This window comes from Gymnoscopelus braueri (assembly GCF_963280865.1).
Source record: "Gymnoscopelus braueri genome assembly, chromosome: 14".
NCBI classification, from domain to species: Eukaryota; Metazoa; Chordata; class Actinopteri; order Myctophiformes; family Myctophidae; genus Gymnoscopelus; species Gymnoscopelus braueri.
The window spans coordinates 45,352,272-45,374,262 of record NC_137619.1 but is presented as its reverse complement, the minus strand read 5'-3'; the positions used below and the strand labels follow the sequence as shown (position 1 = coordinate 45,374,262).

The following is a 21,991-nucleotide window of genomic DNA, read 5'->3' as shown; positions in this document are numbered from 1 at the left end:
TTTCCTTGCCCTGCTACAACCTAACCTTACCTAATCACATACCATAGTCACCAGGGCTTTTCCACATGGCGCAGAACGTTTACAACCAAAATGAATACCAGGAATATGGGAACGTCAACACAGTCAAGATGATACATAGATAGATAGAGGGAGCCCTCATGTGGCCACTTTGAGTACTACAGTCACAATGTAGAATAAAGCAATAAGCCACTAGAGGTCGAAGTTACAAGTTTCCTAGGGAGCTTACTGGAGAAAAGGGAGTGTGTGAATTATTATGGACATCACTTCCTGTTGTCAATCATTACATTCATTTGAGTGATCCGTGTCAGTCAACAATAATGTGGGAAAACAACCTGACAGATTTTTTTTTTAAAAAGGTCATATTAGTCTGCCTACTTACCCTACAAGATCTGAGATCTCCCTCCACACAGCTGATTCAAATTAATGATCAATGCTCATTATCAAGTGCTGAGGTCACAAGCATCATCTAATTCCCATGCAGAGGTTCAGGAGTCACAACAGTAACAGCAGTCACAGTCAGTCAGAATGAAACACAGGACAGGAGTTAGGCTACAGCAGCGTGTATACCTCGGCTATTTGAAAATAGCAGATCTACAAGTTGCGATGATTTTGAAAATTTCAAGTGGGACATTCTGCATAATGACTACTTTTACTTCAACTCTTCAAGTAAATTTGTATGCCACTACTTTGTACTTTCACTCAATTAAACTTTGAATACTAATCTTTTACTTGTAACAGGAGTATTTCTATATTGTGAATTCAAATGTCCTTTCATTATGTGTTCCCTCTGCTTATGTAAAGCACATTGAATTGACTTGTTAAAACGTGCTATACAAACAAACAAACGTACCTTTCCTTGCCCTACAACCTACTCACTAGAGTCACCAGGCTTTTCCACACAGAACTTTACAGAATGAATACCAGTCATGTCAACACAGTCAGGCTAATACATAGATAGATGGTGCCCTCATGTGGTCACTTTGAGTACCACAGTCACAATGTAGAATAAAGCAATATGCCACTAGAGGTCGCAATTTACCGAATATTTTAACCACAAGTTTCCTATGGAGCTTACTGGGGAAAAGGGGGTTCCTGTCGTCAGTTATTTGAGTGATCCGTGTCAGTCAACAATAATGTGGGAAAACAACTTCACAGAAATCAAAAAGGGTCATATTAGTCTGCCTGCTTATCCTACAGGATCTCCCTCCACGCAGCTGATTCAAATGAATGATCAATGGTCATTATAAAGCGCTGAGGTCACTTAACAAGCATAATTTAATTCCCATGCAGAGATTCAGGTGTCACAACAGTAACAGTAGCCAGTAAGAACGAAACACAGGATAGTGTCAAGAGCCATTGATCATTAATTTGAATTGAAAGTCAATTTGATGTATTTTCAACTGACATGTGCCCACTGGGTAGGTATTGATTGATTGAATACTTTATTAACCGTTTGCAGATTGTACAGAGGTACAGTTTACAAAGATTGTTAAAAGGATAACACAAAAAGCCCTGGGGGCTTGTTTCCACTGTGGTTTAAAATGAGTCACCATTTCCGATTTACATGTAAATGGCAAATGGTGCATTTATATAGCGCCTTGGATGGCGCTGTACAATGATTGTGCATTACATTCACACACACACACACATGTCGTAAATTGGCCATGATCAGACAGGAAAATCACTATTCCCTAAGTGCAAGAATACACAAGAATCCAGTTTGAAAGAGGGTTTGTCCACAGAAATGTATTTATTTCCATAGACGTTGACATCTGCATTGCCAATCACAGAGTGTAACTCAAATCACCAAACATCATACTTTATACAGACAGACATTTGAAATAGGACCTCCTCTCTGTCCTCCGTCTTGACCACTCACAAACAAGCTTTTAGAAACAAAAGGCTTCTTGGCCAGCCTCTCTGTCATCACAAGGAATTAGCAGCATCCGCCTAGTTTTAAACATGTGACAATTTACTTTAACCCTAATCTATAAAACTATACTTTTACACAAGCTCATATTATGAAATCTTTGTTTAACATCTTATTAGCTTCAAATTAAGTCCACACACATTATACATTCACAATTGCAAACAGCAGTTAGAAATACAATGAATTAACAAAGACAACAGTTACTTCAAGACTGAATATTTTCCTTAAATTACATTTCTCTTTGTTAACACCACAAGTCATAGTTGTCAAGACTTTAATCATTTTAACTACACACTGCAGACCTAAGACTGAAGAATAATAAAAGTGTATATATTTTACTGTCATCTTGACCTGGCTTCCAACCATTCACTACACATATCCTTTCTGTATCTGATCGGCCCAGGAAGGAACAATGATTACTCTGATTAGTTTAAATGAATACAAAAGACTTCTTCTGATAATCAAAACAAGACAGAGGGTGTCAATGCCTCTGAACCATGAAACAAAAGGTTTATCAAAACGACTGTTGTGCTCTACAAAGGCCAGGAACTCTGAACTGATTGCATTACAGCTGAGCCCACACTAAGTTGGGTGAAATCTCTCTCTGGCTTACATTATTTGACCAAAGGTCAAACTCAGTCCTAAATACAAACCTTCAAGTGTTTTACCAATTAAATGGAAAATCATAGAAATATGCTTGAAACGATACTTTAGTCCTGGATATACCATACACACACACACACACACACACACACACACACACACAGATGGCAGAGGATGTAGCCTGCAGGTCCTGGGCGGATGTCAACATCGGACATTCAGAAGACATAAAACGACGTCATGAAAAGTAGATTATACAGAAAAGGGCTAGCACCTAATCAAAGGCCAAAGGGCCTCCTCTAAACGATCTCACAATATTTTCAGTTGCCTTAGGGGAAAACTTAGCTCAGACCAAGACAAACTGGTCCAGCCATCAGAAGGGAGTGGTGTAGGCCTAATTGGCTGTTGAGCAACAACCTTTACTCAGAATTGAGGACTGTAACTTTAATACGAGTTGAATATTTGGTTGAAAGCAGTTAAACACAATAATATGGGAACCCATCGGCAAAAAAAAGAGATTTGTTTTTTGTTATGCTGAATCCGTCTTGAGAGATTATTAAACACTAACTTCACTGCCATCTAGTGGCAATATCAATCCACTGGCATGGACCTCACATTTCAAAGTGGTGGTCGTCCACTATATATCCTACAGACATACATTTAAAATGTATTTGTGTGTAGCTTACTCCGCTACTGAGGGAGGATTCACATCACTATTATTACAGGCTTGGCAATGGCTCAGGGGGTATAGAGGTTGTCTGGAATGTCTGATAATCATCTGGCCCAGTTCAATCCCCTAACTGCTCCCGAAAATCAGGTCTTGCATGGCTACCTGCTACCACTGCTGTCCTGTGTGTATGAGAATGGGTGAAGTTATGCACATGTAAAAGCACTTTAGATAAAGGTGCTTTATAAATGTGGACAATTTAACATCACATTTACCATATCAATAAATCAACAGGTACTTGATGTCAAAAACAGAATGAGACATTGATGAAACGGTTACATTTCCAAAGTGGATTATTGGCTGTTTATTGTTTGAGATATTCATCAAAGCATCTGGACCTCCAAATAGGATGCTCTGAGGTTTGAACATGTAATTACACTCACAGACACAAACGTATGACTATGGAACAGAAGTGGTCTGTGAAGAAAGTCCAGGTAATAGAATAAAGAATAAAAAACAAAAATAGCCTAATGAACGTAGGCATAAAATACAAAAGGCGTTAAATGACTGCAAACATTAACGGAGCACTTTGGTACTTAGCTGCTAAGTATTGTGTCTAACTAAATACAGCTTTGCTGTTATGAAACAATTGGTTTGATAATACAGCTTTGCTGATATTAAACAATTAGTTTATTAATACATCTTTCTCTGTAATATTAAAGATATATAATATTGGCAAGAAAAAAAAAGCTCCTAATACCATAACATTTAAATTTTATCATTTAAATTCCAATCAAATCAATTCTTTACAACTCTAAACTTACTTGGCCATTTCCATTAAACCTGAAATATCCAGCGCAAATATACAAGTGAAAAAAATATAAAAACTTCTGGCATATATTATAGAAAAAAGAGACGGTTCTGATATATACGACATTCGTTTAGCAAGATAAACATTGCTTTGAGAACAGTGTGATTGGCATGGCATGCGTTATTGCAGATTATCGTGCAAGCAATATACTGTAGGTTCAGCCAGTAAACTGTCTTATTTTATAAGACCTCCTTCTCAGTCACTCCCTCCACAGAGCTTCAGTAGCAGTTTCTTATAGTCTCCTGATGTGTCTCCCTGCCGGAAAAGACACAAAAAGCTATAATTAGCAAACAGATCCTTCTAATGTACTTATTGAAAGTAGCTTCAGTTGTCTCACGACAAGGTAATCTGGGCTGCGTAAATCATCCAAGTTGATTTAAAGCTACACTAAGCAACTTATCTTAGTGAATAAAATGTTATGTAGACCAATCTGCATGGTTGAGTTAATGTTAATACAATATTACTAACAAATGCAGTGGTTGTATTTGGTCTCCCTGCACTTCTACTGAGAAATGTATATGCTATGGTCTGGTAGGACCACTGGTTGGCAAGTGGTATTGCCTGAAAGGTCCAAATTCAGTTTCTCCCCTGAGCGAGAAGGCGTGCCTATTAGCTCCGTAGTACAAATGTCAACACTTGCTCAGGGGACCCGGCTGGTTCCAATCTCGGATAGGACGTCAAAGTTACAGAGTGCAGCTTTAAGTGTGAGTAGTTTAACCATTGAACCCTATATACTATATACTGACCCCAGGCCAGACAAAGCCTATCTACAAGCTGTGAACATGTAGATCGGCTATTTTCGCTGAGTGTTCTCCCCAGAATAAGACCGCTAGGGTTCGTGTGGTTAAATGTGTGACTATTAGTTGTGATTAGATACGTACAGAGATGTGTGTGTACAGTCATGGTAGTATTGTGATACTTACAGAGATGTGTGTGTACAGTGACTTTCCATATTTCTTCACGTATTCCTGACGGATATCCAACATGTCGACCTCAGAGCGGGTGACCATGACTCTGATCAGAGTTCTGTCCTTGGTCCCGGCACCCTGAGAAAACACACACACACACACACACACACACACACACACACACACACACACACACACACACACACACACGTTAGTATTACTGTACTTTTGAGGACATCAACATTTTAGGACGGCAATTTTATAAATGCCCCTTTTTACCTTTCTTTTTACCTTCAAACATCTAAATGCTTAATCCTAACCCGAATCATTTCCCAATTGTAAAAAATCTTTTAACATAAAACATTTATCTTGTGAAGACCAGGAAAGTTGTCCTCACATTGTCTATTTCTCAAATTCTACTTACTTGTGGGGATATTTGGCCCTCACAACTATAGTAATAGTTCAGTTAAATCAGTTAAATCCATATATTATGCAGTATACAGTACGACAGACTCTCTCATCTGGTACTGTATGGAAGATGATCTGGTGTGTCTCACCTTCATGGCCTTGTAGAGCCGTTCAGCAAAGTAGACGGGTGTGTTTTTAATACACTTCACTGAAACACACAAAACAATGATTTATTACCAAAGACGTGCAATTACTCAATACAGACCACGGTACTTTACTCTCTAATGTACTACCCGTGCATAGCAGGTAGAAAGTCATAATGGGAAAGAACAAGATGATGATAAGACAGTAATGGGCCGTCCACAGCAAGCACTAGAACTATAAAGATAAACATGTGTTCAGTTGGATAGAAGTATCCACACCACGACAACTATAATGTGTAGCCTTGACGACCATGACGTCTTATGCAAAGGTTAAAATGTAATTTAGATAGCATGTTATTTAGACAGATGCTAGGCTAATCTGTTTACCTAGCATCCTATAGTTTCTGTAGTTTCAATGTACAGATTAGTATCTTTTGGTATTATGTTGTTTAGACTGATGCTAGGTTATTGGTTTGTCCATGATCCTAGATTACTGAGGCACTACACTGTCTCTCTGCATTTGATGTATGTTTACCTTGCCTACTGTAAGTCGCACTGGATACAGAGCATCTGCTAAATGCCTAAATTGTAATGATTACAATGGTGAACGATATAGTTATAGTGCTTGGTGTGGACGGCCCTCTTTGTAAAGGTTGTCGTGTGAAATTCTTAATAAAATAAACAAAGCACGGCACACTGTAAAGAAATTAAGGGGAGTAAATGTACTGTATAGGTGAGGTGGAGCAGATGAAGTCAACTAAAAACTTTTGTAAATGAATCAAACAAACATTCCACACTGCACTGTTCACACAAAATATTATAATAAAAACGTGTAAAACCAAGAGTAACCAAGGGAGGGTAATTCATTAAAAAAAAAAAGCAGGTTACTGTACCATAACCCTGAGCAAAGACAGCAAAGTAGGGAAAATACAACAGCAAATGATTACACAGTTGCCCCATAGGTCACACCAGCAATACTTGCATCATCCAAACCAATATTTCATTATGTCATTTGTCACATACAACAGGCATGCAAAGCATTTCTATCGATCTTTTAAAGGGCCAGTTACAACGTGCTACTCAGTACAAATGTGAGCAAGTAAAAGATAATTTATGCTTTAAATTAAAGTACATTTATTTTCTACTGAAATGTCACAAAGCCCATATTCACCTTGGTCGCATGATGGTGTCACTCACCGAAAATTAACAATTACTAGCGAGTGCCACTAGCGTGCAACAAAATACAAATTAGGTTTAATGGATGTGCACAATTTATCAGGGAAGGTACTTTTTCCCCCCTAAACCTGCAGAGGTTAGCCGTCGCGTTAAGCTGCAGACTGCATGATTGTTGCCTTAAAGACATGACTCAGGGAAATAAAAAACCTTGAGCTGTAAGGAAGTTGAGGGCATGGGATTTTTGCGTGTTTTCTAACCAACTAATAATTCCATGACGATTAGCAGGAACAGCACTGTTTATAGTGGACTAGCACCGCACATCCCTTAAACAACACAAAAGGTGGACCTTTGCCAGACTTACCCACTGCCACCATGCCAGTCTCAAGGTCTCCGGACATTTCTCTGTCAATGCTCTTCTCAATATCCCTGCCACACATCTTTTGGTACTCTTGGAACACTACACACACACACACACACACACACACACACACAATCAGAATTTCAGTTGATATTCTCAGTTCTTCTTTGAGTATTAGGTTTGCACGAAGAAATTACTTTGTGATGTCTCTCTCTACCAAGAAATTACACTGCGATTCGTAATTTACTTTTGAACAGTGTGCTGTGCTGGTATACTACATTACATACCTGCTCTGAGATGGGGTTTGCTCCTGGCACACAGAATGGCATTGAATTTAGACTCATCAGTTCCCAGTTTGTTCTCTCCAGCAGCGTAGAGGGACTATAAGAAGCATATTGACATGCACAAGGTATTTATTAGCAACACAGTGGAAAGATGACTGATATACAGGTAATCTGTCAAACCTGGAAAATAATTTTACCTGAGCATCTTGTTTGGCCATAGAAATGTCCACAGTTTCACGTTCATCACGATTACCCTAAAAGCACAGAGACGATCATAGTCATAAACACAACTACTGATGCACACATATACTGTGTATGGGCCAATGAGGGTTGTATATGGAGTGATGGGGGTTGATCTGTACCTGGGCCAGTGAGATCAGGAGCCTGCGGAAGTGACCTGAGGTATCCCCACTGATGAAGTCCTCCAGTGTCTTCTTGTGCTCTGTACGAAAACACAACTGATCATGAATAACTGGTCCAAAGGAGAGTGCTCTATCGACTGAGCTACCCAGACACAAGGAAGGCTAAAGACAAATTCATAGTCACCAAATAAAGTAAACATAAAAACCCCATGTCTGTCTACCATCTCCCCCGCTTTTCCTTGTCGCCATTGACTGGACCATGAAAAAAGCAGTGGGTGGTCAAAGAACAGGGTTATAGTGGACTCCCTTCCAACAGTTGAGAGGACCTTAATTTTGCAGACGACATTGATCTCGGGAACACACACATAACAATTTACACAACACAGTAAACAACTGAGCCTCACGATCAACATCGGAAAGACCAAGGTCATGAGGGTCAACACCAGATCTGACCATACAATAAACAGCAAGGATCAACCCTTAGAAATGTGGACGAGTTTGTCTACGTGGGAAGCAACAGCATCACTGATGGAGGAGCTGACATTAGCAAAGCAAGACATGCCTTCACAATACTCCCAACTGTATGGCTCTCGTCACAGTTCTCCGAAACCTCAAAAATCATAATTTTTGTTCAAATGGCTCAATGGCTGTGAAAACTGGAAAACCACCAAAAGTCTTTATTAATTTATTAATTAAACTACCTCAGTTACATACTGAGGTTATGGTGGCACAACAAAGTAAAACATATAGACCTGTGGAACCAGACAAACCCGGAACAAATTTGACAATAAAATCAAAAGAAGAAAGTAGAGGAACTAACCAATATAACATGACAGGCTTTAACCATCTTAACTATTCCATCTGCTGTCCTGCATCAATAATGGATAGACACAGATATTATCTAGGCTGCAACTTCATCAGATGGTAAGACTATGAATTGCATTTGTATTGTGTCCATGTTGTCAACAAGTTGGATAACTGCTATTAAGAGTTTAACAACGTAGCTGCATAACCGCAACCATGAGTGGAAGTGGAGTCTGCTGCTGTACTTCAAAGTTCAGATATGATACTGTATGGCTAAAGCCCCCTACACACCAAGAAAAGCTAATAAATTAATCAGCTTTTATTTCAATGTAATCTCTATGCAAATATTGTCATATTGGAGCACACTTGTGCTCCAATACGATCGGCTTGTGTGTGTGTGTGTGTGTGTGTGTGTGTGTGTGTGTGTGTGTGTGTGTGTGTGTGTGCGCGCGCACGGATCTGCGCGTGCAAACACACACACATGTACAATGTTGACATACTGTAATGACCGTGATGTTTCTGTGGCTATAGTGCGATGCCAAGCATGTGATGTCGGTGTGCGTTTTCTTTGTGACATGATTAGTTTGTATAAGAACATAGTGCTTCTCCAGTCAACTTGTTGTTGGTAGCATGACTTTGTAGCCAATACAGCAGTGAAATGCTTATGCACGACGGAGCGCAAGTACGGGTGTGAATCTGTGGCTTGACCAAACAGCAATAATATTAATTTCTTATCTATAAATAGGTTATGTAGTAACTAAATATACTTATTTCTCATCTACAGCTGCTATTTTACATTTTAGATTTCAAAATGCGCTCCTGTTCAAACGTAGCCTGGTTCCAGACGAATCTGCCTTTGCAAAATTGCATCGCACTTTAGCCCTCGGCAGATTAGGTCTGGCCCCCCTCCATAGAGATTCCATTTCTCTCCCTCCGCAGTTGTGCGGAACCAACCAGGGCCCAGTATCCAAATGTGGGCGGGCTTATCACCTTATTTGGAGCAATGACGTACAAGGAAGCACTGCTGATTGGTTCGTGAACAAGGAAGCACTGCTCTGATTGGTTTAGGTCTAACCAATAGAGTCCGTTTGGACCTTTTTGTAACCGCCCCTTGGGAAAAAATCTATCGTTGATAGGGACCAGACTAATATCCACGCAGTGTGTCGTGTGATATTGTCTGGCCACGCGAGGCTAGTTCAAACGGCCTGTTTTTTGTCACGGCCAAACAGGCACACCAGCTGAGATTTGAGTCACAGGTACACACACATTATTGATTTTAAAAAAAGCTACTACTACTGTACTTCTGCTTTTCTTTGTGTTTAGGGTTTTTTGGTGTACGCAGCTTAACACTTCTCCAAATTGTGGCCACACTGGTAGAACATACTTATGTTCAGCACTTAATGCTTCAACTAAAAAAAAAATATCATAAAAATCTGCAGGATATCTATGAGCCCATGCAGTCTTACTTCAAAAACCAGCAACAATAGCTATTGGCGAAGTTGAACAGGCCTCTTTTTGTTTTTAATTTCTCTAAATGTTGGCCACTGAAACATTTTGTTAAAGAATAAGTAATTATAAGTGCCTTTATGCATATTTCCAATGAACAAATTCAGCTAATAAAGGGATTGATGAATCACTTGTAGATGCCCTCACATGAGCGCTTTTAGTATCACATCTGCTGGGATTAAAGCAAAAGCAAAACTCTAATACGGAACATTTTTGTTAGCAAGTGTGAAAGGAGCCCCAACACTAGCGCTGTGTGTCCTAAACAACAATATGTTGAATTATAATGTTAAGGTATAATCATTCTAAACCTGTGTTCTTGCTGACCCATTGTACTTTACATTTACAAAAATGACTGAAATCAGTTGCGGCGACTGAGAACTTTACGTCTGAATGAGGCCCAATGTGTGCAGTTGACTTGATGGTAGGCTAGTGAGTGAAGCAGGTTTACCTCTTTTGAAAACCTCGTTGATCTCCTTGATTTCGGCATTGGAGCGAGATGACAGGATCTCTATCAAGCAGGCTTCATCAGTTCCAGCTCCCTGTTAGGATCATGTCAAACAGTTATCAGTTTCTGTCATGTTTCTATCAAATTTAGAAAGACAAATGTTGTCTAAAATTTTTTACTTCTTTACCAAAACAATACATATTTGTCCAAATAATAAAAACTTCTCAGGCCGAAAAACAGTACAATGAAACCCACTTCTGATTATGTCAGGGAACACAATAAAGTACAGCAAATAATGTTATAGTGTAGCTTTGTAGGCATCTATAAGATGTCTGTCTATCTGTCTCTCAGTCAGTGCGTCTGGAGCTAATCTCGCACAATTGGACTGATCAGTGCCAATTTTTGTGTGTGCAAACTGCCAGTAGGCTAACTTATTACCACCATCTCTTTCAAATGTGTTTAATACTTTTTGAAATGGGGCTCTGATCAAGCTAAAACCGTGCACATTTGGAGTTAATACATCATGGATGTCGCAGGCTGGCAACATGGAATCACAAATTCACGTACAGTAGGAGCCACGCCGTGTTTCCATGTGAATTCTGAGATCTACATGATTTGATTTTTGTATTTGTAGATTATTTTTGTAGCACAAACCTTGATGGCATGGTAGAGCTCATAGGCATCGAACTCAGCTGGGGTCTTCAGCATGGCCAAAACGAGATTCTCAAAGTTTCCAGACAGTTCTGATTTCAGGTCCTTGATGAGATCCTGATAGAGGAAAGAGACACATGCTTGGAATGATTCAATAGCGTGCTCTAATGGCGTTATGAATAATCTGCTGTGGGGGAAATGCTCTGTGGTCCAGCTATAATGAGCTGTGAGGACATCCAACCCCCTGTCCCATTTCACTGGCAGCATCAGCACCTGTTGTCTGGATGTCATGATCACGGTCTTAGTAATGCAATCTAAGTCATGCAGTTATGTTTTATTTGCAACTGGTTGTCTGCCATTTTTTACTTCAGAGAGTCCAAAATAAAGTATCATGTTAGTATTTAGTCTTCTAGATGAGAATATGGCCATTTGTAGGGCTAATTAGTTCCAATACCCATGTAATACACACACATTTATACCATAGCCAAGTAAAATGTGTGATTCTACCACAGGGGCGTGCATTATTTTCAGATAACCAACCAGACAACTCTGACATAACGGCCTCATCACATAACATTAGCCACATGCTCTACTATTGTTTTTTTCTTATTGTAAAGCACTTTGTAACCCCGTTTTAAAATCGCTTTATAAATAAAGAAGTTCTGTATCATCATCGTCATGAAAGGTACCTTTCCATAGGCGGTTTTGAAGGACTTGCACATAGGCACACGTTGTCTGTTGGAGCGGCTTCCCAGCAATTCGATAATGGCATTCTCATCAGTTCCTGCACAGACAAGCCCACAATGTCAAAATGAATGCTATTCACAAAGAAAAACACAGTACAGCCAATGGACCCTTCGCTAAGCCCCACCCACCCCACTCTGTGACTGGTGGTGCGAGTTAGTCACACCCAGGCCTGGCACAATCTGCTTCTCACCCATTGACTTTCATGTTAAATGACGGCTTTTCCCCTTAAAAATAATCGATCATTTCAGCAGCAAGAGCTTCAAAATCTCTTCTAAATCTAGTCAACAAGGCCTGCTGTAGGCTATGGACTGGAAAAATGTGCATGACATTATTTCAATAAGCTAAAAACACGGGAAATGTTAGAGGGAGTAATAGCCATGGATACACGACGGTCGTCTGTCTCGACCATCATGGATAAACTTCAACCTGGTGTTTGCACTTTCTCCATTTACGGCCCGTACATCTACAGAAACGTTCATATTTCAAATATAAAGTGCTTATCCCATGGCCACGGATGTTAAATTTATGTACGGGCTCTCAAAAGTAACCGTATCATCCGTATAGTTCAATAAAAAGCATTTTAATCTGATCGGTGGCCATTTTCTCCATATGCTTTCAACTGCATGACCCTATCGGTTGGTAAGTGTATTGCACTCTGATACGTTATAACTCCATGAGAAAATGGCCACCGATTGGATTTAAATGCTTTTTATTGAACAATACAGAATATACGGGTACTTTTGAGAGTCCCGTGCACAATTGTAACATCCGTGGCCATAAGGTAAGCACTTTATATTTGAAATCTGAACGTTTATATAGATGGACGGACCGTAAATAGACAAAGTGCAAACACCAGGTTGAAGTTGATCCATGACTGTAACAGGAGTTTTCATTCATTTCAGACTACAGTAGCAGTTAATAAATTAGACGAACAAATGAATGAATATACTTTCAAGTGCGGAATCCGAAACAGGCAGCGCTGTGATTCTGAATTTTGTTACGATTACGGTGATTAGTATTATAGACACCACCTGGGCGAGTGAGTCGTGTAACTTTCCTGACGTTAAGCTGTGTATGTGTTCAACAACACAGCCAGCCTTGCAGTTTAAGTGCAGATTTCAGCTTGGGAAAAGAACCCTCCAACGGTTTTGGGTACGTGGAATCTGTTGCTGGTTCATATAGTCACCATTGCGTTATCGTGGTATTCTTGCTATTATGTTGCAAATGAATGTGTGTGTGCGGGCGAAATAACATTGACAGGCGACGAAAGCTTGCCAGACCTATGCCAGGCTGACAACGGTTGCTAAGCTGGCATTGGACAATCGCTTTTGGGGTGGGGTTTAGCGAAGGGTCCATTCCTTTTCAAGTAGTTCACTTAAATTTACACAGACCAGACTTTGTTGCAAGTTACCCTTCTTATAAAATGTCCAACACTGCATATTATGTGCATTCAATGACCTCATAATGACAAAACCTTTTGGTACTCATGTACATTTCAGGAAGGATCTAAGGAACTCACCGAAGCCCTTCATGGCCTTCCTCAGAACCTCCACATCCCTCAGTGGGTCAGCTCCAGGAAAGTCCTTGATTGTACCCCTGAATCCTCTCTGAAACAACAACTAGGGCTGTCAGGATTACATTAGTTGGCGATCAATTGTCACACGATTAACGATGTAATGGTGTTTTTGGCATTGAACATTAGAACATAGTGAATAAAATGTTTCTTTCTGTTTGGGTTTTTAGGCTTCATAATCACAAATTGCACAGGGCAGATATGACAAATATCATAATATACTTTAAAAAATATTTAAGAATAGCGGAAATGGCTCATGTGCAATTCGTGACGTGGTGTAAGCTTGTAGATCAGCCATTTCTGCTATTTTTGGAAAATGTATGAACATTTTTCAACATGGAAACGATTATGACGATTATGCAAAATAATTGCTATTATGCAAAATAATGGTGATTAGGCGATTTAATAATTGTGACAGGCCTAAGAACAACAGTGACTTCCCTTATTTGAAACCACAGACTTCAAAGATTTTAAACTGAGCTTCGGCCAATAGTTCTAGGCAACGAGTCATTACGAGTCCTTACGCCCTTTCAAACGTGTCTTACATTCATGGCAGGCGCTACTGGCATGGCTCCACCATAGTTTCCACCATAGGCTGGCATGGACGGGTTTGGTGAGGGGGCCCTCGGGTACCCTGCCCCAGGCGATGGGGCTCCTCCATAACCGGGCATGGAAGGGTTGGGTGATGGCGCGCGAGGGTATCCACCCGGGGCCTGGCCTGGCTGTCCAGGGTAGCCCATTCCTTGGCCTTGTGGCTGGGGCATCCCTCCTGGCTGCGGGTACATGCCATGTTGGTTAGGGGGGGGATTACCAAACCCCGCAGGCTGGGGGGCTTGTGGGTAACCCCCAGGGGCTTGGGGGAACATGGACGGGTTTGGAGTGAATCCCCCCATAGCAGCAGAGAACTGGTTGCCCTGTGATTGAGAAAGATTAGCATGCAGTAAAAGGTGCACAGAAGAACCCTGATTTTCTGCAATTATATGCAAGCCAAGGTCACACTTTATTTAATGGATGGTCAATAAATTGATATCCCACTACCCATGTAAATATTTGACTAATGTTCTAGTACTTCTATCCCACATCTTGATTCTGTACCCGCTATAAAAGTTAACATCCAAAACAAAGTGTGACAATGCTAAATTATAAAATGTGCCATCAGCTTCTGAATTATCAGATATTTGTTACAGACATTTGAATGCAACATAAATTACACAGATACAGAATTTAAAAAAGTAAAAGAGAGAAAGGTTGCGGCAGATTGTCAGGTTTTAAAAGCACTGGCTCGAGTGGCTAATGCAGTACATGATTATTTTAATCATGCGAGAGAAGTGGAAAGGAAAACTGACGAAGAAAGCTACAGTACAACACAGAGGGTTATAAAGATGGGACTTAAAAAAACCTTACCGTATCACATAAATTGGATGTGATTTTTCCAATTTTGGATGTTTAATTCATGCTAACTGGAACATTCAACACAATCATGTGATTATGCTGAAATGCAGACATTTAAGGGAATTTTCTGTGGTGAGGGTAATGGTGTTTTCCATGCAACGCTTACCATGGCAGGGAGATTGGCTGCAGTGAATCCTGGGTTGGGCAAGTTGTTCAGACTTATGGAGGGATAACCGCCAGGCTGCCCGCCACCCCAGCTGCCTGCAGCAAATAACAGACAAACCGAAACCACCAACGTCATTACAACATGGAAGGGAACTCTCACAAAGCCATTACAACATGGAAGTGTAGTGAACTCTCACAAAGCCATTACAACATAGGAGTGAACTCTCACCAAGTTTCCGACAAGTGCAAAAAAGTGGTGGAATCTTGCCAATATTGGATTGAGATAGGAATGAGCCATCCTTACTGCTCACTGCCCAGTTTCTCACTCCTCTACCAGTTAACAGGTAGAATAAGAGGCTCCAAAGTTAAACACATGAATGAGCACAGTGTGAGAGCTGCTTCTCTTAGCAACAGCCGAAAACACAAGCATTCTCTCACTTAAATCTAAACCCTGTGATGCCTGTTGCGTACACTGAGGACATGACTCACTGACTCAGTGTCCATCTGACCTCTGTATCCTTAACCCATTAACTCATTCAGTGCCAAAAATATTTCTGGCTATATCACCCCTGTGCCAAGGCCAAAATACATTGTAAAGAAAAAGTGCTTAGGAGCCGAGATGCAGCCTTTTTCAGTAAAAAGTTAAACAAGAAGTGAATGGAGCAGCAAATCTTCAAATCATCATATCTTGGGTTCTGAACCTTTTTTTTCAAAAAAAAAAAAAAAAAAAAAAAGATTCTTTTTTGAGTTTTTTTTTTTTTTTTTTTTTTTTCTCCTCCATGACGTCTCAGACGTCATTGGCACTCTGGGCTTATGAAAAACGTGACGTCTGCGACGTCATTGGCACTCAATGAGTTAAGACCTGAGGCCGATTTAAAAAAAATCTAAATCCTAACGATTTTTCAAAAATAGCCAAAGAAATCTAAAGTGACACAGATGCGTTCCAGGTCTTAATGGGTTAACACACTGTCATTTGTTTTGTTTTTTCCACTGAACTCTGCTTTACCTGCTGGTGGCATGGGTGGGTATCCTCCAGCCTGTGGAGGGTAGCCAGACTGAGCCTGAGGAGGGTAGCCCCCGGCCTGAGGGGGGTAGCCTCCCGCCTGGGGAGGATATGCTCCGGGCTGGGGTGGATAGCCTCCTTGTTGCGGAGGATATCCGCCTTGCTGAGGAGGGTATCCGCCTTGCTGAGGAGGGTATCCTCCTTGCTGAGGGTATCCAGGGTAACTCATGGCTTTAAACCTGTAAGAGTATTGCCAAAAAGTTACCCATTGTTATCGGCTTTTACCACTACTCAGTTCTGAGGGAAGTCATTATGTAAACATTAAGCAAAGCATCCAGCTAGAAAAAAGGGCTCAGGTGAGGAAGTGCACCTGTACGTAATCCAAGCATAATTTTTTTTTGTTGTTGCCAGAAACGGATTCACAGAGAAAACAGTAGTTTCCTCAGCTTACTGATGATACAGTAAGTGGGCGACGGCACCTTTAACACAAGTTGAACATGTTGCCATAGCGATGAAAGAGTTGAAAACAGTACACACACACACCAAGTCACACACAAACCCCTCCGCCCATTTCCTAGCTTAGTATTCTCATTCCCCCGCGGGAGCAATAAACAGCCAACTATCTAGCTAATAAGACAATAGGAATCTAAGGTTCCAGGAGGGAGGCATTTAGCATTAGCAGTGCTGTACGTGTGTGTGTGTGTGTGTTTGTGTTTGTGTGTTCATACTTTATTAGAATGTATGAAAACCTGGTGTCCATAATTTGAGCATGTCTGCATTACAAATTCTCTCTTCTCTTTTTTAAACAGCCGATCTACAAGCTCACAACACATCACATTGCGATTGTGCGCTTGTAGGTTAATTTATTTTTATAGGGCTTTAATAAAATAAAAGTTCAGTTCATGTGTTTATTTTGTATCTACCAAAATGTTTGTTTTATTAGTTAAATGTTCTAAAGTAGAAACTTTAATCAAATGTGTGTTTTTCAAATTAAATGGAAACTTTGCATTGGTCAAAACTTTAAATCTGTGTTCTAGCTAGACGGACTCTCCAAAATCGGGATCAGACCCAAAAATTAAAACAAACATCCCAAAACCAGATTGGAAGGGTACTGGATCCAAAAAAAGAGCTAGTGACATAGAAACCAAGATCTGCACTCAAAAGATTTTTCATTTGCCAAAGTGGTAACATTCTTCTGACTCTGAGCCAAGCAGCCTTCTGTCTGAGGAAGAGCCTGCTTTTCTCGAAACGTCACCACTTTTGCAAATTAAAAATCCTTTGAACAGCAGCTAGTTGGTGGGCGGATCTTTCCGTTTCTATGACAATATAAGCAAAGAAAAAGAGGATGTCGTCCATTCAGTCATTGTGCTTAACCTTCCTCCGTCTGGACATGCAGTTCAGATCAAGTACAGAGATATTCAAGACAAGTGGTATTGTGAAACTAGGCTGTCATCAAATATTTCACCACTATGGTTTGTCTATTTTAGGAACATGAATTGAACTAAAGTAGTGTCAATACAGTATATGACATAGAGGCACTGTATTGTTATTATTCCACTCGACCAGTGATTCCCAACCTGAGTGGGCTGTGAGGATATTACAAGTGAGCCCCAAATAATTGGCAAAACACTCAGATTGTATTGATGATATATCATTAATTTTTCATTAAAAATAAAGTGAAATAAGTGTGGTAACCACTGCACTAGACATAGGTCTAACCTAAGCTTTGATACTATCCAATTATCCACCCATCACATGCATGGGTTTTAACTACAGCAACTGTAGTGGCATAGTCTTGTATGAAAAGGCTAAACTCATGCTTGCAGAGAGTTAAAGGGATACTTCACTTTAGGGCCGGGGACACATTTAAAAATTAAAAATAAATGAAAAAAGTTATGGAAAATTCATGGCCCCCTCACGCATTAGAGTGTCCTACTAATGTGTGAGGGGGCCATGAATTTTCCATAACTTTTTTCATTTATTTTTAATATTTTTTTTAAATGTGTCCCCGGCCCGAAAGTGAAGTATCCCTTTAAGACAACATTTTTTAAAACGGGTGACAGCACAGGATGCCGAGGAAACTCAGTGTATTGCCGTGGTTGCAACAGGCCCACTTGTTCCATGGTCAACCCTACATCAGCGGTTTTAAATGGAACAGACTTCTCCTGTTTCTGCTTTGCATTTTATGGACAATGGAAAAAATTACCAACGCCACCGAATTTGAATTAGAACACTGTGCTAGGAAAAAAAAGTTTCCTGACCAAACACAAAGTTCACTTCAGATGACACAGAGGCCATTCACAACAAGAATGTCTGACAAACTGTGACATTGTAATTAAAGCGACAGATGATGTTTGTAATCCAGCCCGAGCACAGCTATGACCAACACACAGGAGTTTAGAGTAAATGCACACAGGCACTGGGAATTATATGTTTGACCCAAAAAGGTGTGACACACTTCTTCACAGTAAAGGGGAGTGGTGGAAAAATACTCAAGGGGAGTGGTGGAAAAATACTCAAATTCTTTACTTAAGTAAAAGTACCAATACTGCAGTATAGAAATACTCTGTTACAAGTCCAGAATTAAAAAAGTACCAAAAGTAAAAGTACAACATCTTTTGAAAATAGCAGACCTACAAGCTTGTAGATCAGCTATTCTCAAATAGCCTATGTATAAAATAGGGCCAAAATGGTTAATGTATGTTTCATCTGAAAAGTGACTAAAGTTTTCAAGTAATTGTACTGGAGTAAAAGTACACTATTTGCCTCTGATATGTAGTGGAGTAGAAGTAAAAGTATTGGAAATTGGAAATACTCAAGTAAAGTACTAGTACAAATACCTCAAAATTGTACTTACGTAAATGTACTTACTTAGTTCCCACCACTAGTAAAGGGTGACATTTTCAAAGGAGGATGTGAATGGAGTAGGTGGTGGGACCCACTTCCCCACCCCCGAACTATGTGACCCCAACTATTTAAGCCCAAAAATAAAAAGTGTCAGTTGAGGCTATAATTAGGCTACACGTTTTTGTTAGGCTACTTCTAAAATATAAACCAATTCTAAAATATAAACCAATGGAAGTATGACGTTAGAATAGGCCAGTTGGCATGGGCATCTGACCCACAACCTGAACACTATGGGCCAGGGCAGGGGGGATCAATAAAGGTTTATATTTAACAGCCACAGTAACTTACATTGATCATTTAGAGTGGCACAATAAAGCATAGTTTCATTCTGACTGAGAGAGCAGGCCAGGCAGTAAAACATACTAGTGTCATGTCAATACACCCATCTTGGTTCTAAGGAGGCTAGGTGGAATGTAACTAAGTACATTTACTTAAATATTGTACTTAAGCACAATTTTGAGGCATTTGTACTTTACTTAAGTATTTCCAATTTCCAATACTTTTACTCCACTACATCTCGGATCCAAATATTGTACTTTTACTCTACATGTATTTGAAAACTTTAGTTACAAGTTACTTTGTAGATTTTGATCATCATTACAAAACATGCATTAACCACTTCAACACTATTTAAACTTTGGCTGTTTGAAAATAGCCGATCTACAAGCTCATTCAAAGATTTGAAAACGTGTGAAATGGGACATTCTGCATAATGAGTACTTTTACTTTGAGTACATTTTGATGCCAATACTTTAGTACCTTTACTCAAGTACATTTTGAATTCCGGACTATTACTTGTAACAGAGTATTTCTACATTGCATTATTGATACTTTTTACCTAAGTAAAACATGCGAGTACTTCCACCACTGCCTATAGTAAACAGTACATTATCCCCGTGTGCCCCTCTAGAGCAGTGGTTCTCAAAGTGGGGTCCGGGGACCCCCAGGGGGTCCCCACCTAAATGATGGACAGGAACCAAATGGACCTTATGGGTCTGTAACTCAGACGGGTCCATTTGGTTCCATTTGTACACTCTCAGAGTTAAATTAACATTGATTTTACAATATGAATTGGGGTCCCAGAGATATAAATGCCATTACATGGGGGTCCGTAGCCCTAATGCATGTCAAACTGGGGGTCCTTGAAATTAAAATGGTTGATTATCACTGCTAGAGCCGTAAAAAATATTTTCTTATGGGGGGTCCCTGGCTTATCTTTTCAAATGGGGGTCCGCGGGCTAATAAGTGTCAATTTGGGGGTCCCTGGCATGAAAAAGTTCGAGAACCACTGCTCTTGAGTGCTAACTTCCTTAATCCCCCACAACAGGCCCGTGTTTGACGTTACTGTAATCTCCACAACACAGGGCAGTGAGGAGGAAGTTAAAAATAGACGTTCGTGGCTAACCTACTGAAACAAATACTTATGTTTAGAACAACTAAACAACAATAAACTGCATTTTCCGCGTTGAGAAATCGACATGCATTGCGTAAGAAACGTCTCAGAACGAGGAAAAGGAGGGGAAGGGAGGGAGGGAAGGATTCTTGTAGACGTTAGTAGCCGTGGTGGGGGTTTAGCTGCAAAACGTAAGACTACTACAGCACGAAAACAAGCACATAACGGAACATAGGACCGAAATACAATGTCAAATGTATTTATTACGGCTCTGGCTGACGCTAAAATGATAAATGTCAACGTGTAAGTTGTCGTTTTCGTCACTTACTTTTCGTCTTGCTAAAGAGAACTCCTTCCACACCGCCGTCCGTCTTTACCAATGGGCTTCAGTTCAGACAGAGAAATCAACGTCAGGCTGTGAGTTCCAGAGTGGAGGTGGGCGGGGCCATTTATGCATCAGTGTCACGTGCCGAAGGAAATAGCCAAGCTACAAGCTCACAGTACGTCGCGTCCGCGACGCACTGTGAGCTTGTAGCTCGGCTATTTCTTCTCGGGATCCGCCCATGATCGTAATCATCATGACCTGAAGTATTTACCTTGTGACGCATCAACCTGGTGGAGAGTCACTCACAGTGTGTAAGGTCTGAGTGACAATGACATGGTGATGGTGAGGTATGGAAAATGTGACAAGACAACTCCCTCCCATGTTAAACACATGCCTATTTATAGCTCTATGGATACACATGCACATGTCATAAGAGAAACCCTGAGTTATGCAATTGACCACTTATTATTTTCCAAAACTGTATTTATATAGTATAAAAATATATATCTATATATAACATTTTTATGTATTATTGTATTATATATATATATATATATATATATATATATATATATATATATATATATATATATATATATATATATATATATATAATACAATAATACATTCAAATGTATATGTATATATATATATACACACACACACACACAACACACACACATACATATATATATACACACACACACACACACACACACACACACACACACACACACACACACACACACACACACACACACACACACACACACACACACACACACACACACACACAATACCTGGGGGGGGGAATAAAACATTAAAATATATATTTTTTAAATAAATTACAACAAAAAATGGGCACTAGAGCTCCTAACTGCAGTCAGGTAAGTTATTAATCACTAAATGCCAGACTATTTTGAGAGCGACAGTTTTATGTATTTGCCACAGAGGGGACACCACCATAGAGTTATAGGGACTCCACACTATTTATCATGTGACACAAAGTGTAGGCCTATACAACAATGACATTTGATGAAGTATGGTGGAAAATGTGACAAGACTGACAACTCCCATGATAAACATTTCACAAGAGAAATCCTGTCTGACATGTATGTCTTCATGTCGCACTTGTTACGTTTTTCCCAAACAGTTTTTTAAATAGAAAAAATAAAATATAGTATTGAAGCTTGAGTACTAGAGCGTCCTAAACTTTATCAAATCATTATGAATCACACAATGCCAGCAGACAGTGGTGTAAAGTAACTAAGTACATTTACTGAAGTACTGTAGCCTAAAGTATATATGTTGGAGTATTTCCAATTTTCAGTACTTTTACTTCTACTCCACCA

At 39.9% G+C, this 21,991-nt stretch overlaps 1 protein-coding gene across 2 annotated transcripts; it reads right to left on the bottom strand.

Annotated features, from left to right (window-relative positions):
- Window positions 1-3,567: 3,567 nt before the first annotated feature.
- Window positions 3,568-20,749, bottom strand: LOC308100969 (annexin A5-like). 2 transcript variants are annotated; one of them, XM_080450188.1, is made up of 15 exons: window positions 20,643-20,749; window positions 16,018-16,253; window positions 15,013-15,107; window positions 14,000-14,368; window positions 13,401-13,488; window positions 11,824-11,918; window positions 11,138-11,251; window positions 10,487-10,577; window positions 7,729-7,808; window positions 7,564-7,620; window positions 7,370-7,463; window positions 7,086-7,181; window positions 5,555-5,613; window positions 5,013-5,135; window positions 3,568-4,344 (listed from the first exon to the last, which is right to left on the bottom strand). In XM_080450188.1, the coding sequence occupies exons 2-15, from the start codon at window positions 16,241-16,243 to the stop codon at window positions 4,285-4,287; spliced, it is 1,647 nt and encodes a 548-aa protein (XP_080306314.1). In that variant the 5' UTR covers window positions 16,244-16,253; window positions 20,643-20,749; the 3' UTR covers window positions 3,568-4,284. The 2 variants fall into 2 exon arrangements, with proteins under 2 accessions (XP_080306314.1, XP_080306315.1); XM_080450189.1 differs by having other exon boundaries at window positions 14,000-14,227.
- Between the last annotated feature and the right edge of the window lie 1,242 nt (window positions 20,750-21,991).